This window comes from Rhinolophus ferrumequinum, chromosome 6 (assembly GCF_004115265.2).
Source record: "Rhinolophus ferrumequinum isolate MPI-CBG mRhiFer1 chromosome 6, mRhiFer1_v1.p, whole genome shotgun sequence".
Lineage (NCBI taxonomy): Eukaryota > Metazoa > Chordata > Mammalia > Chiroptera > Rhinolophidae > Rhinolophus > Rhinolophus ferrumequinum.
In genome coordinates, this window is record NC_046289.1 from 67797569 (window position 1) to 67814347 (window position 16779).

Here is a 16779-nt window from a genome sequence, read left to right on the forward strand (position 1 = left end):
TTTTTGTAGTACATTGTTATATTGTTTTATTACTGATATGTTAAATATAGAAAATAACTATATCTGAACATGTGATTATTGAGTCTGTATAAAATTTGTACATATCACATTATAATGTTATCAACTGGGTATCTTATTGTTTTTCACTATAATTGCAGAGATTCTGTATTTGTTTTTTACACTAGAGTAACTACCAATTGAAGCTCAAAGTTTCTCTAAAAATAATTTCTGACATGATACACTCTCAGGTATACCATTAAAGCACTTCTAAATTCCTACAGAGTAAAGAATCTCTGTAATGTTCCTAAATTTAACTAACCAATCTATTTTGAAAGGGATAAATTTCCCTAAATGAGACATACGCATATGACTTTTTTTCTTTAACCAACCAGAATTTTCTTCAGGTCAGTTCAATCAAGTGTCCTTCATGATATGTATTATAATACCTATAACATACTAGGTACTGCTAAGGCTCGAGACTGGAATTCTAGCTTCTACGCTAATTACAGTAAGAAAAAAATATGTATCCTCAATTTGGACAAGAAAAAATAAAGAGAAAGCCCAACACATACAAATATTAAAAGAATAAATGAGATACAGATGAAAGTATTTGGAGCCACTTTTCAGGAAAAAAAGCTATAAAAATCAGATAAACTAAGTTAAGAAAATTCAAGAAAGGACATGCCACAGGGCTATAACACACAATGCAAACCTCCAACTGGTGATGGTATGCATTGGGCCTTTGGTGACAGTAGGGAGGGGTGGGGAGAACCCAGGTTTGTAGCATTTGCCAATTTCTGTGGTGTAAACACTCCCACCATGACTGGTTTTAAGCTACTGATCCGATGTCACAATTTGCAGAGTTGGGAAAATATGCTTGCAATCAGCTCTCTCACAAGCTGGAAAGAGCCAGCTCCAGTACCCACTGGCTGTTGGCCAAATTCAGCCCACGGACTTGTTCTGTTTGGCCAGGAAACTGTTGGCCCACACAGTGTTTTTAAAAATTCAAACAAATTGACAACATTTAAGTCTCAGGATATTTTTCCTAAAAAAATCAGATCTAGAGCTGCTTTCTACAGAATAGAAGACCTGGCAGCAATGGGCCCACATCCCTCCATGGCACTACATGGCTGGCACAAAATGGTGGCCTCTCTGTTAATTCACACAACTATGCTTTTACTTTGTGACGATCCCAGCCAGGCCAACATCATTCATTCACTCATGGTTGATACCTCCTGGCACCCAAGAGTGATGGGAGTCTGTAGTTAAAGAGCATGAATGGTGAGTTTTGCCTCCCGAGGTGGAAACTTAGTCAAATCACTGGGTGACATTCCTCCTTCAGTGTCTGCATCTGTAACACTAATTGATTTGACTGGATGATCTCTAATTGCAATCTCAATCCAATCCTTTATAAGCCACTGAATCTAAAATAATAAGAGAGGTATGCAGGTCCCTCTGGAGAAGCTTTTGTGATCGGCACATGAAGAGTTCCAAACATGCCTACCAAAGTGCAAACAAAAATTCAAAATGTTATAAATTGGAGGTTAAATATATTTTTACCTTAATATATATTTCTGTTGGCCATGGGAAATAAGAATCTAGGTAATGATAACTTCATCAGTTAAGAAATGATGTTTGTAAGCTATGTTTTACATCTAGGCTGTAAGAGTCTGTGGGGTTTTTAATGCTCTACAGGAAAGAGTCTCTCTCACATCCCCAGTCCATTTACTATCTTAGCTAAATGGGGCTTGAAGTGCAAGTTAATTTCAAATTTTATTAGCTTTCCCTACCAATATTACCAGCAAAAACAAACAGCAGTGTAATATACCTTAAGCAAAAGATGATATCAGCTTGGGAGGGTTGTAGACAGAAATAAAAAATTCAAAAAAAAATAAACTGAATTGCCAGTCTTATTTCATGTGTGATTGTAGGAAGATGCATTTAAACTCCACTTCACTCTCCCTGATCCCATTTACAAAGGAGGCCACCTACAAAGAGCATACAAGTCTTAGACATCATCTCATAAGTTACAGAATCTTAGGAGGCTAAGGTGTGGCACAAGCATGAGTGACAAACCACAAAGAGGTTTCACCCTGCATTTCACCTGAAAGGTGGAGTTGGAGACCCACAACATTCCTAGATTAAACATGATTAAACATACCGAGTTCTGACTATTTGAGCGTGATCACAAATATTCATGACAAACAGTAATTTATAAACTTGCTGAGTGTAAACCTGAATCTTTTACACCACTAGGCTAATTGGGTGAGCAGCAAGTCAATTAGCTGATAAGTGAGCTTAACCAAACACCTGCATCCCAGGGCTTACAGACTTCCCATCCTATATAGTGCTAGCTACATATTTTGGGATTTTCAAGTCTTAAGTGATAATCATTGTAAATATCAAGGATCTGCCACACCTTCTCTTTCCTAAAGCAGTATTAAATACAAGATCAGAGTTTATATCACATCATTTCTTGAGCCTGGAGCAAAGGCTGAATCTCAACAATAACCAAAATATTTATAATGAAAAATAAATAGGGGAGATATCCAAGATGGTGGAGTAGATAAACACTATGCCTGCTTCCTTCCGTGAACACATTAAAATTACAACTTTATAAAGCAATCGACCTGGAGAACCACCTGAAGTCTAACTGAACAGAAGTTTTATAACTAAGGATAGAAAGAAGACGACACTTCAAGATTTATAGGAAGGGCGGAAATGTAAAACAGAATGGCCCCAAACCTCCGTGTGGTGGTTGAGAATCAGGAGAGCTATCTCAGCTGCAGAGGTTCCCCTTGGAGGAGCAAGAGACTCCAGCTGCACACCAGACCCCCCAGCCTGGAGTACAAGTTCCAGGAAGAAGCACACTCACAACACATGGCTGTGAAAAACACTGGGGATTTCAATCATCCGGGTGGGACAGAAGGCTGCGGGAAACCCAGATATCCTCTTGAAGGGCTCATGCACAGGCTCACTAATTTGCAGGAACTCACCTTAGGCTGTGGTGGAGGGATGGTGACTCGGGGGGCGTCAGAGGCATACGGGGGGCAAACTGAGTTGTGTGGCTTGAAGCAAGGGCTGGAGGATAGTCAATAGTCACCATTTTCCCCTGAGGAAGCCTTCTCTGTGCAGCTGGCAGGTGAGCACCATCTTTGTGTGTTGTGTCCGCCCCGACAGGCCAAACCTGAATCTGATTGGTCTCGTGAGCTCCTCTGCTGCATCCTGCTGACTCATTGGGAACCAGCCCTACCCAACGCTCCCAACACCTGAGGCACTTTCTCAGTGAAAAGCCAGCCTTGACGCATTGTACTCTTTCTTAGAAAACTATAAGAGTTTGCAAGCCCCAGGCAGTTGATGACTGGCCTCAGTGTGTTCTGACTCTTTTGCTGAGTAGCTCCAAGCTCAGCACTGGCATCAAACCAGAATCTACATTAACCTGGTGAACACAACTCTTCCCACTCTAGTGACCGCCTGAGACCCTGCGCCACCCAACTTGTGTACCACACAAGGATTTATTAGTGGCTGAACCTTAAGGGAGCCAGCAGATGGCACAGGCCTCAGGGTATCTTGGTTTTTTGAGGAGCTACCCCAGGTCCGGTATTGGTGGCAGACATTTTCAGTTTGCAGTGCGGACTCTGCCATGTGCCTCCCGGTTTAGCATAGGCAACGGACAACTGCAGACTGCTTTGTAGCTCCTACCAGGTAGTCCCTGGCCAGTCACAAGCAGTGGGTGACCTGGGCTTGCACTGGAGCTCCTCCCAAGAGGCACCAGAACCAAAATACTTGGAGGTTGGCTTCAGATCACAGCAGAGCTCTGCCCAATTAGCCCCAAAGTGGCACACACAAAGGGTGGTCTCAACAGGTACCAGAGTCCACTGGGATGAATGCCACTCAGTGGGGTAAGCCCCCTCCCCCGACCCGCACAGCAACCCATAAGTTGTGGACATGGCCAAACCCCATGGCTAATCAGCCTGAGGTCCAATCTCACCCACTGATGTGCCAACAGAAATCAAGGCTCAACTATAATAGGAGGGCACACACAACCCACACAAGGGACACTCCTGGAGCACCCAGCTCAGGTGACCAGGGAGACTGTGCCACTGGGCTCCTGAGGACCCCTACTACATAAGGCCACCTGGCCAAGACTGGGAGACATAGCAGATCTACCTAATACATAGAAACAAATACAGAGAGGCAGCCAAAATGAGGAAACAAAGAAATGCATCCCAAATGAAAGAATAGGAGAAAGCTCAGAAAAAGAACTAAATGAAGGCAAGCAACCAGAGCTCAAAATAATGGTTATAAGGATGCTCAAGGAACTCAGTGAAAATTTCAACAAAGACATAGCAAGCATAGAAAAAGAACATAGAAACCATAAGAAAAGAACCAGTCAGAAAAGAAGAATGCACTAAAAAGTATCATCAGCAGAAGAGATAAATCAGAGGATCAAATCAGTGATTTGGAAGACAAGGTAGCAGGAGAAAAAAAAATTATAATAATGATTGGAACAGCAAAAAGAAAAAAGAATCCAAAAAAATATGGATAGTTTAAGAGACATCTGGGACTACATCAAGTGTAACAATATTTGCATCATAAGGGTACCAGAAGGAGAAGAGAGAAAGCAAGGAATTGAGAACCTATTTGAAGAAATAATGAATGAAAACTTTCCTAACTTGGCAAAGGAAATAGACAAGTCCAAGAAGTGTAGAAAATCCCAAACAGGATGAACCCAAACAGGCTCACACCAAGACACATTATAGTTAAAATGGAAAAGGTTAAAGACAAAGAGAGAATCCTGAAAACAGCAAGAGAAAGGCAACTAGTAGCTTATAAAGGAACTCCCATAAGAGTGTCAGCTAATTTTTCAACAGAAACTTTGCAGGCCAGAAGAGAATGGCACAAAATATTCAAAGTGATGAAAAGCAAGGACATACAATGAAGACTACTCTACCCTGCAAGGATATCATTTAAAATTGAAGGACAGATAAAGAGCTTCCCAGAAAAGAAAAACCTAAAGGAGTTCATCACCACCAAACCAGTATTATAAAGAATGTTAGAGGGACTTCTTTAAGATGAGGTGGGGGGAGATCAAAATTATGAATAAAATGGCAATAGCTACATATCTATCAACAATTACATGCAATGTAAGTGGATTAAAAGCTCCAATCAAAAGAAACAGCACGGCTGAATGGGTAAGAAAACAAAACCCTTACATATGCTGCCTCCAAGAGATTCATTTCAGACTGAAAGACACACAGACTGAAAGTAAAAGGATGGAAAAAGTTATTTAATGAAAATTGAAACAAACAAACAAACAAAAAACAAAAAAATCTGGGGTAACAATACTTATACCAGACAAAATAGACTTTAAAACACAGGCTATAATAGAGACAAAGAAGGACCCAGTAATCCCACTTCTGGGTATTTATCCAAAGAAACTCAAAATGCTATTTCAAGGGGACATGTGTATCCATAAGTTCATTGTAGCATTCTCTATAATAGTCAAAATGTGGAGGCAGCCTGGGTGTCTGTCAATAGAAGAATGGGTAAAGAGGAGGTGGTACATATATACACTGGAATATTGCTCAGCCATGGAAGGGAATGGGTTCTTGCCATCTGCGGAAGTACGGATGGACCTGGAAAATATTATGTATGCTGAGTAGAGTGTCAGACAAAGACAGATGCAATGTCATTTTGCTTATATGTGAAATAAAGAACAAAATAGAAACAAACTCATAGATACAGAAAACATTTTGATAGTTGCCAGCTAGAGGGAGGTTGGGTGTGTAGGTGAAAAAAAGGGGAATGGAATTAAGTAATACAAGATTGGTTGTTACAAAGTAGTTATGGGCATGTAGGGTATAGCATAAGGAATATAGTCAATAATATTGTAATAACTATGTATTGTGTCAGATGGGTACTAGATTTGTTGGTGTAATAGATGGGAGGGGCTCGGGGGGCAGGGTGAAAAAGGCAAAGGGATTAAGAAGTAAATTGGTAGTTACAAAATAGTCATGAGGATATAAAGTAAAGCATAGGGAATACAGTCAATGATATGGCAATAACTACGTATGGTGCCAGGTCGGTACTAGACTAGTCAGGTGATCACTTCTTACTAACCACGATGTTGTGCACCTGAAATTAATATAAAAGAATACTGAATGTCAATGGTAATTAAAACAAGGCGGAAAAGGTAAAGGGAAATAAGAGGTCCAAATTTCCACGTATAAAACAAGTAAGTCATGGGGATGTAATGTACAGCACAGGGAATATAGTCAGTAATATTGTCGGTGTGGTACGGTGTCAAATGTTTACTGGACTTACCATGGTGATCACTTCTTCAGGTATATAAATGTTTAATAACCATGGTGTACCCCTGAAACTAATATAATATTGTATGTTAGCTATATTTTTAATAAAAATCTTTAAATAAATAAATAAAGGTGTGTGTGGAGGGGACGACATGGTAAGAATGCACCACATATTTTACGTAGTCTAGTATATGACTATATAGTATATGATGTATATAGTATATGACGTATATAGTAGTCTAGTATATGACTACTGTCCCTAGGACAACCTCAGAAGAAGACTGGGATTCACACAGAATTGCCCCAATTAGCAGGGGCCGTCTTTGGTTAGAGAAAGACCTAGTACTTACATAACTGACTGAGCAACAATATCAAAATCTATGAATCCACCTTACTTTTTACTCTACTTGCATGGCTTTCTTTGTTTCAAAATATTTATTCCTGTAGTCCGGATGTTATTATTCTAAGTTTAATAGTTGTCAAACATTTTTAGCAGCCGAATCTCAATATTTAAAACACATAAAAGAAATAGGTTTTGAGATATGTTAACACTCAGTTATCTCAATGAGACATCAGGTATTTGTTAGGTCAGTTTGAACGTCACACAAAATTAAAAAACAAAAAACTTTTTCACTGTCCTGAAGCCAGAAGGAAAAGAAAAAAAAGATCCCCCCTCAGTCAAGAGATAGGACTTGAAAAGTTGACATTGTCAAACATGTCACTTCTTTGGTACGAAGGAAGCCTTGGGTTATGAGAAAGAACTATTAACTCTTAACATGCATGTTATCAAGATGCCTCCTAAAAGGTAGGGATGAAAACAGAGAGGAAAGAAAAGTAGAGGCAGGTATTTAGTTCCTCAAAATGGCGAAGAAAGGGCTAGAGTATCACCAACCATGTGCCATCTTTAATACATGAGGCACTGATGGTTTCACACTGGTTTCAAACCCATGGACCAAACCATGCTGGTTCCAGCCGTGTGTTTTGTTCCCAGAAGAAATGGAGACTTGTCACTCAGTGAGAAACTGCACCCCAGAACCTTCAGTGCACTCACTGTATGTCAGCTCACTGTACCAGCAATTGGACAGCAGAAAAAGGGAAGGAGAAAGTAATCTTGAATCAGACATTTGAAAAAATGTCTCTTCAAGAAAAAGACAATTGGAAAAAAAAATGTATACTTTACCCATCTCTGACATGGTTTTCATACCTGTACATGACTTTTATATATTAAGGTCAATGTATATACTTACTCTGGAAAAATACTTGTATATTGATTGTTTTGTTTTTAAGAAAAATTCAACTATAATGGCTAAATTGCACAAAATGTGTAATAAAAACATAATAGTGAATTCAGTCAACATTTGTTGAAAATCAAATAATAAAATATTATTACTCTATACATCTATTGAACATTTTCTCCTAGGAAAATATATAATTTCACTTTATTGTACCAGCAAACATTCTGGAATGGGTTATTACTTAGTAGACTAAAGTGGGATGCCTAAACATAAACTTAAAAATGAAGTCAATAATCTAATAACATGAAAATTTCCCCCTCAAGCTAATAAAAAATAAAGACAGCATGTGGATTCTTCTCAGGATAACATTATCATTCCTTCGCAGGAATTCAAGCTCGTCTCATGCCAATCCAAAGGAGCACAAATATCTGATAAAAGCTAAGCAGTTCTTTTATAAAGTAAAGGTTCCACATAACAAAATAACTTTCCAGAAGAGTCTTTAAAGCTAGGCGACAATGCAGAAACCAAATAGAAACCTAAAAGTTTATCTAATAAAAAAAGTCATATTTTAAAAAATCAGTAAAGGAAATACATGAAATATCATATTCTTTTCTTAGACATTTTAGACTGATTTCTTTTAGACCGATTTCCAATTTGCATTAATGATAAATACAGAAATACTCCTAAGATACATTTCCTGAGTATATGAATATTATTTTTGAAGTTCATGTAAACTAATTATATTCCTTTGGCAAAACCACCAAAAGAATTTCCAGTTCAATAAAAGACTGACGTTTTCTCCCTTTACAAGTTATTCTCCCTCATTATTCTGGACTCAGGTCCACCACAACATTATCATAAGTATAGAAAATTGACCACAAATTGAGAACCAATTCTCAATTCAATTCAGAGAACAAAGCTGATAGGAATAATCTTCCAAGTTAAATAAACCAAACCCTACAGTATTAATTATACACTGCAATGTGCTACTATGATTCTTAAAAATCAATGAATCTAGGTTAAAAAGTTTTAAAAACAGGCACTATATATGAGAGATTTAAGGCGAGTTTCGATTATCTACGTTGTATTCAACTAATGATCAAATCTATGTGTTCATAACCATGTCAATGGAGTCACACAAACATTTATTTTCCGCAAGTCTATGGGTCTTTATTTCAACGCAAAATTTTGCTTTATATGTTTCAAAAAGTTACTCCTCAGACATTTCTTCTACTCTAAGTCATATACTAAATTCTAATCATCATGATATTTATCACGTATTAAATGCTTACTTACCAGGACCCCTACACTACGTTAAGTGTTGTACATGCCTTATTTCACTTAATCCTCACCACAGCCTTAAGGAACTGAACAGCAAGACACAACAGAGTGAAAGTAGGAGTCGGAATCTGGAGCCAGACTCTAACTGGGTTTGAATCCTGCTTCTTCCGACTTCCCAGCTATGGAGCTTCACTCCTCCTTCACAGATTAAGCAACTGTGATTAGGATAAAAAGAGGCAGCGCCAAGCCATTTCCCAAGAACAAACTGTTACAGGAAGCAAAAACAATGGAATATCAAAACACCCTATGGAAAAAGTGGACCGATTAAAATGCACCATTGGAACCAATGGCAGCACCACATTAAACGCAGACACCTTAGATACATGTAAAAGTAAAGTGAAATCATTGTGCTTTTCCCAAGCAAGTCCCTTAGCTACTGTACTCTGACCTAGACTGGATCCACACGTCCTTTACCAAGCACCACCGAGTTCAACACTGACAAATACACAGTAGAGCCAGGCTTAACTCCAGTTCTCAGGGAGAGAGGTAGGTGCAGGTCTCAAGAAAATGAACCACATATATTGGTATAAGCACAGAGAGCCCAGCCAAATGAGTTTTTAACTACTCCTTTAGAGATTTCTCTAGGAATAGCTTCATGTGAGTGAGTGGTTGTCTGTGTTTTAATCCGAGACTGGGAAACCAGAGCATATTTCTGGGCCAAGACAGAAAACAGTGCTTGGAAATGCAGAAGGCACCATTAGTAAAGCCTGAGCCAGGATTCCTAAGGGAAAAGATACAGAAACAGACGAAAGACACTTATTTTGCTATTTATTGTATCAAGAGTTTGATTTATGACTCATTAGTACAGGCGTAAATAGCAACCAAATGACTAATGTATGGCAAGGGAACTCAAGGAAAAATCAAACTTGTGCCAAAGGGCCTTTGTTTACCAACAAAAGAATTTCTAACAAAGGTGTATCTCCTGTAAGAATCCCACTTACCTAACCATATCTGAACTAACTGTTCAAAAAATTCTTTGGTTTCTACATTCTATGCTTCTAATAACTTGTAGCTATTAAATGTGTCTTAAACTCTTCCCTCAGACTACAAGTTATCCAAAATTAATCACTGCCTTATTCTGTTTTCTAAAAAATACCCAAATAGTGCCACAAACATAGTGAGCACACAATGAATTATTATAGACCAAATGCTGTGAAAGGTGGATAAACTGCAAATACCAGTGAAAAATCCTGGGCTGACTGTAGGATGGATTGTTTCACACAAAATGGTGGTAGTGGATGGTATTAGTTGAAAAGTATTCCAGTGAGAGAAACAGAGAGTCACCATTAGGCAAATACCAGTAATAACTATTTCATGCAGGAACTACTGATGGATATTAAAATCAGTGGGTGAAAACGTGAGTGAGAAACAGGATATTTCCATAATCCCAAAGGATATCCCCCCAAAGTAATTATTGTAAAGGAAACAATACTAACTTTATAATGGAGACACTTGGGAGACACCACACCTTAACCACGTAACTAAGGTTAACCTCACCAGTAATAAGACACATGCAGTCACACAGCCCCGATACGATGCACTGAGAAGAGCACAACATCACTTCTGGGGTCTTCTTGCTAAAAATGTTTACCCTCAATCTAATCATGAGAAAACATCAAACACAAATTTAGGGATAGTCTACAAAGTAACTGACCAGTACTCTTCAAAACTGTCAAGATCATAAAAAACAAAATAATAGTAAGGAACAGTCACAGATTAGAGGTGATTAAGAAGACATTACAATTAAATCTAAGGTGTGATCCTGGAATAGAAATAGGACATTGGATCCTGGGACAGAACAAAGATATTAGTGGAAAAAAAAAAACAAAACAAAACAGCAATGTTCAAAAAAGTCTGTGGACTAATTAACTGTATTGCATAAAAGCTAATATCCTGATTTTGACAATTAAACTATGGTTATGTAAGATGTTAACAATATGGCAAGCAGGGTGAAGGGTATAAGCAAATCCTTGTAATATTTCTGCAACTTTAAAATTATTTCAAAATAAGATATATATTATTGGGGTGGAGGGGCGAGAGAAAGAGATGTAGGTGGAGATCTCAAGAAAATGAACCACATATATTGGTTTAACCACAGATAGCCCAGTCAAACGAATTTTTAACTACTACTCCTTTTGAGATTTTTCCAGGAACAGCCTCATATGAACCGTGTGTACGTGCATATGTGTGTTTGTGTGTGTGTGTGTGTGTGTGTGTATAAAATCAAATACATAAGTAATATGTAGTGTTTGGCCAGGAAAATATGTTAAAATATATCCTGATAAGTAACAGTTGATTGGACTGGAAGCTTCTACCTGAACAAGAATATTCTAGAAATAAGCTGGGAGATGCAAATCAATGAATGTGTCCTCGCCAAGTACTTAAATACAGAATGTCCTATGATTTTGTGGCCAAAGGCCCATTAGTGAAAAACTACAGAACAGAAAATAGAATGAGGGTGAATGCAGGAGTTGTAAAACATCAGAAATCACAAAGTCCTTTATTTTAAATTGGAAGATTCTGAGACCAGAGTGGCTAAGGAGATTGCCCAGGTTCAATGCAATAAAACTTGAAAAACATAAATTTGTAATTTTAGTGAAAACAAAGAAGCCATGCAGGAATAAGGCAAGCAGGTGGAAGCCACAGTGAAAAATAAAAATTAAGCTCGGGGAATAAATTGAGCTACATCTTTATCTTGTACTAAAATAAATTTCAGCTAGAAAGATTAAAGAATAAGAAACAAAGCCATAAAGAAACTAGAACAAAATTTAAGTGAAAGATTTGTTTTTCATATCTTAGGATAAGAAAGAGCTTCCTCAGCATAAAAGCAAAAAGTCAAATACCCATAAATTTATAAAGTTAAGCATTTCAAAAATAAAACAATGTGAAAAGCAAACAACTGGGGAAATATCTGCAAAAATATGACCTATAAAGGTGCAACATCCTTAACATATGTAGATCAATAAACAATAACAAACCAATAAGTAATAACACTAAACACTCCAGTAGAAAATTAGGCAAAGGACACCAGGCAGGTAATTTAAAAGAAAACTAAATGGTCAATAAAAATTTGAGAAAACACACAATATATTATAATAAAAAAATGCGAATTACAAGATGTCATTCTTGATCCATCATATTAAAGATTAAACGATGATTTTCTTTAATGGTGGCAAAAGTTGCAGAGACAGATATTCCCATGCTCTGTTGGTAATAGGATTAGTACAATCTTTTTGACAGTAATTCTCAATACACATCAAAATCATTCAAAACATAAACATCCTTTGATTTGAAATAGCTAGTGGTTGTCAGAGTGTGGTCAATGGACTCCGGGAGTCCCTGAGACCCTCTCAGGGGTCTAAAAGGTCAAAATTATCTTTATAGAAATAGTAAGATATGATTTGCCTTTTCCCCTATGTGACATTTGCACTGATGGTGCAGAAACAATGGCGGGTAAAGTTGCCAGCTCTTGAGCACAAATCAAGTCCAGACACAATTGTCTTAGGAGTCACTGCATTCTTTACAGCCCAGGGGGAAAAAAGCCAGTTTCACTTAAGAATATCTTAAGATTCAACTATTAATTTTATTAAATATCAATCCTTGAATACACATCCTTTTAACGTTCTCTATGACAAAATAAGTAAACACAAAATACGTCCACTGTATATAGAAGTCTTATGGCTGTCTCAATGAAAAGCACTTGTATGATTGATAGCTGACCTAGCCACTGTTTTCATGAAAACATCATTTTTATTTGAATGAACAATGAACAAAGTATGATTATTCAGATTTGGGTATCTGGCAGACATTTTCTCAAAAATAAACAACATGAGTCTGTCACTTTAAGGAAAACAAGTGATAGTATTTGTTGCCAATGATAAAATTTGAGCTTTCAAGGGAAAATTCAAATATTGGAAAACTCTGTATCCATCACCACAAGTTTGACAGCTTCAAGTCTTCCAGACTTTTCTGATGAGATCAGTGGGGATGTTAACAAATGTGATTTTTTTTGATACAATAAAATGAAATGTGACAACATTTAGAAGATTTGCATAACTTACAACCAACATTTTGTAAGAGAAAAATGCGTGATGATAAAAATCACATATAGGTAAAAGATCCGCTCACACTTCAAGACAGGCCAGTGGATTGTAATATAATAGAGTGAAAAGGTCCATGATATGGTTTCACATTCCATATAGCAATTAACCATTCAGAAAAGACCACTTGTTGGGTTTCATGTAGTAACACAATATACACAATTATCTGAAAAGCCTATTAAAAATCACTCTTCCCTTTCCAACTATTTATTTGTCAGAGGCCAGATTTTCTTCATATTCTTTAATCAAAACACAAGTTGAATGCACAAGCTGATATGTCTTCCTTCTATTATATTAAGGCAGGCATTAAAAAAATTTGCAAACGTGTAAAGCGAGGGCATTTTCTCACTACTTTTATGAAATGATGGTTATTAATCATGTTATGTTATACACCACATGTTAACAAAACCATTAATAAGTAATGGCTTTATTATTGTTATTTTAGAATAAATTAATAACTAAATTAAATTTTTTCTTTCAGTTTTAATTTATATTTTGGTAGATATCAACAGATATAAGCCATATAAACAAAAGTTCTTTGGGGTCCTCAGAACTTTTTTAGAGTGTAAAGAGATCTGGAGACTAAAAGTCTGAGAACTGCTGATATGGTCATTCCCACCTTTTAGGAATCTAAACTAAGAAAATAAGCAGACTTGGCAGCATAATATATGTAATAAAAATAGTATCAGAAAATTAGAAAAACAAAACTCTTGATGTCCAACAATGAGAAATGGATGGTACATCCAGAATGTGCTATTATTGGTTACTTGACACAAATTGTGAAGAATTTTTGAAGATGAGGAATGCTCACAAATTGCTAAGTGGGAAAAGCAAGATCTACAATGCACACTGGCAGAAACAGTATTGCACTGGGAAAGAAAAAAGACTAGAAGGAAATACATAAACAGTTAACAGAAATTTGGGGGACTATAAGATTACAAATAATTTTTATTTTCTCTGTTGAGCATGTACTACTTTTAAAACCAGGAAAATTAATTAAATTTTTTAGCAACTTTTTAAAACATTTCAGTACTTTGATTTTTTTTTAATCTTTTTTTTTTTTTTTTAAAGGAGGGCACAGCTCACAGTGGCCCATGTGGGGATCGAACTGGCAACCTTGATGCTACCAGCACTACGCTCTAACCCACTGACCAACTGAACTAACCAGCCACCATGATTTTTTTTTTAGACCTCAATGAATATGAATGCCACCAAAAAGTAATTGCTGCTGTTATTATTATTGAAACTAATCAAGGTAGTTTAGTATAGAACTCTGAACTGAAAATTATGAAACCTGTATTCAAGACACTGTTTGGCCACTAAATATCTCCAGGATTTTTTGACAAGTCACTTAACCTCTTTGAACCATCAGAAATTATCTCTGAGGTCCTTAGCCTGCCAACTCTCTGATAAAATGAACTATCCAATCTAAAGGTTGTTCAAGTTCTTTGCAGTGACCATCTCAAGTAAAATACTACTATAGTGAAAACTGAAGTCAACTCCAAAATCACACTCTTTATAGAATTCCCACCCATGCTGCTAAATGGCTCTTCGATTTCTTCTTTTGTAGAGTATTAGATTGGTGCAAAAGTAATTGCGGTTTTTGCAATTATTTTTAACCTTTTAAACTGCAATTACTTTTGCACCAACTAATAGTAGTGCAACCTCTTAAATAGTTTCCCGTATAAGAAGAATTTGTTATTTCCTGAGTGTTATTTGGGAGAAATGAAAAGTAGTTGGGCATACCATGAATAAGAAAAAAAAAAAGGGCATATGAAAAGAAGCAAGACAGCATGGTGCCCCAAACAAAGGAAGTCCTTCATAAGTCCTTCATAAGAGCAAAGGGAGGTTACCTCTTATGGAGAGGACAAGCTATTTGCTGTGGAAAAGAAAGATGGAGAAAGAGAAGAAGGAGAGGAAAAGAAAGAAAAGCAAAACTGCAGTAGTAATATAAATACATAATGAAAGCAGAATACCTAAAATGTATGCGCTCATTTAAAACTGGCGAGAAAAATCTACCTACCTTAGCTGACCAGCCTTCACCTATTTCACTGCTCATTGGCAGAGTTGGCAAGAGTTAAAGACAGAAAATTAAATTCCAATTTGTCGATTTTGTTCTGGGATAGGCAAGTCTGATATAAATCTTAAGACTCTAAAGGGATAAATATTGCCTTAAATTAAATCTAGATGTTACTAGAGAGAGATCCCTCCAATTTTCAGATTAGGAAAACTAAGTCCTTCAAAAAAACCAAGATCATAAAAGACCTTCAATTTATGCCTCAGTTTGTACTTTATTAATACTAATTACCCAATAATCTCTCTTCCCAAGAAAATATTTCTATGGAGATGTCTGTTCAAAGGTTACACATCAAAAACAGGGAAGTTCTCCATTAGAAGCTAACCGTGCTCAGGGCCACAAAACAAAATGTACAAGTTTAAATTTGATTTTGAAATAGAAGAAGAGTAAACAAACATTCTAATCTTTTAACACGTCATAAACACAATAACCTTTTTGTCCTCGACTGGTTCATTGTGTAATGTCTGGGCTTCAGTTTGCACATCCTTAAATGACGTAATCTATAGTATACAGTTCCTAAAGACCTTTATTAAAAAATTGGATGACCCTAAAAGCATTGAAAAAAGGCATGTTTGGGGAGGCAGTATGAAATACACCTGAATGTGTATACATATAGTTGTTCAAATGGCCAATTCTGACCCCAAATTGGAATCCCCAGGGTACCAGTCTCTGACTGGCTTGGGAACACTGGAGGTCACTTAATTGAGAGGCAGAGTAGAACTAGAGCCAGAGTAGAATAGGACACCCCTGTAGGCCTGTGCTCCCTACTTTGTTTCCAGGGGCCAATTGAAAATGGTCCTCCATTTCCTCCTTTTGAATCCACAATTTGAATTTCCACTTTGAGAGGACCCTGACACCTATCATTCATTCCTAGCATCTGTCAATTAACCACTAGACCTTTATGGAGCACCTACTATGTGCACCCATCACCTACTAGCACATACCAAGTTTTCAAATTAACTTGATTTTAATTGCAAGCCTTTGGGCGGCTGCCTGGGAATCATCCATTCAGAGTCTCCTGAGGAAGGTAGGTAAAAGAAACCTCCTTCCCCATCCTTGATCTCCTAGCACCTGACATGTGTGACACGTGGTTCCTAAGTGCTGGCTTGGCTGCCAGGCACAGCTGCTGCAGGCAAAGGGCTGTGAGAGGGGAGAGATGGGCACTTACCTGGGGAACCTCTGCTTCAGCTTCCTCAGGCTCTGCCTGGTGGGAGGCACAGACACTAGGCACTGGGCTATCTCGTCGTACTGGGCTTTAGTCAGTATCATGTTGGGCCAGAGTCTGGGAGGTGGCAGGGACAAGTAAAAAATACCCTGAGCTCGAGCAGCCTTGGTGCTGGGAGATGAGGGATGGGCACACAGCAGCACGGCGTTGGGTCCTCGACTTCCTTGGTTTGCCCCTATTGCCCTTCACCCTTACTTGCACAGCGCGGGTTTCACCCGGCAGCTCCGCGGAGGCGCTGGGAGGGCTGTGGACCCGATCGCCCTGCCTGGGATTTCTGAGCAGCCGCAGTGGACTCGGCCGAAGGCAACCAGCCGCCATATCAGTTAAGGGCAAACCAACCAGGAAGTAGCGGCCGCGGGCAGAGGTGGTGCCTAAGTCTCAGCGGGCAGGTATCGTGGCACCTCTCACCTGGGATCAACCTGGGATGCTCGAGGGGTTCGTAACCTCCCAGTTGCCAGAAGCCGTGGAGTCCTGGGACTCGGACCCG

At 38.0% G+C, this 16779-nt stretch overlaps 1 protein-coding gene across 4 annotated transcripts in view; it reads right to left on the reverse strand.

The window, feature by feature from the left end:
• CDIN1 (CDAN1 interacting nuclease 1) overlaps nucleotides 1–16561 on the reverse strand; it is a 221473-nt gene extending 204912 nt beyond the window's left edge. For all 4 annotated transcript variants that reach the window (XR_004423269.1, XM_033109082.1, XM_033109080.1 and 1 more), the window contains exon 1: nucleotides 16236–16561. Coding sequence is in view for 3 of the 4 variants with exons in the window: in XM_033109082.1 (XP_032964973.1) it covers nucleotides 16236–16336 (101 nt within the window). In the remaining variant the exon portion in view is untranslated. The remainder of the gene's footprint in view (nucleotides 1–16235) is intronic.
• Nucleotides 16562–16779: the final 218 nt, after the last annotated feature.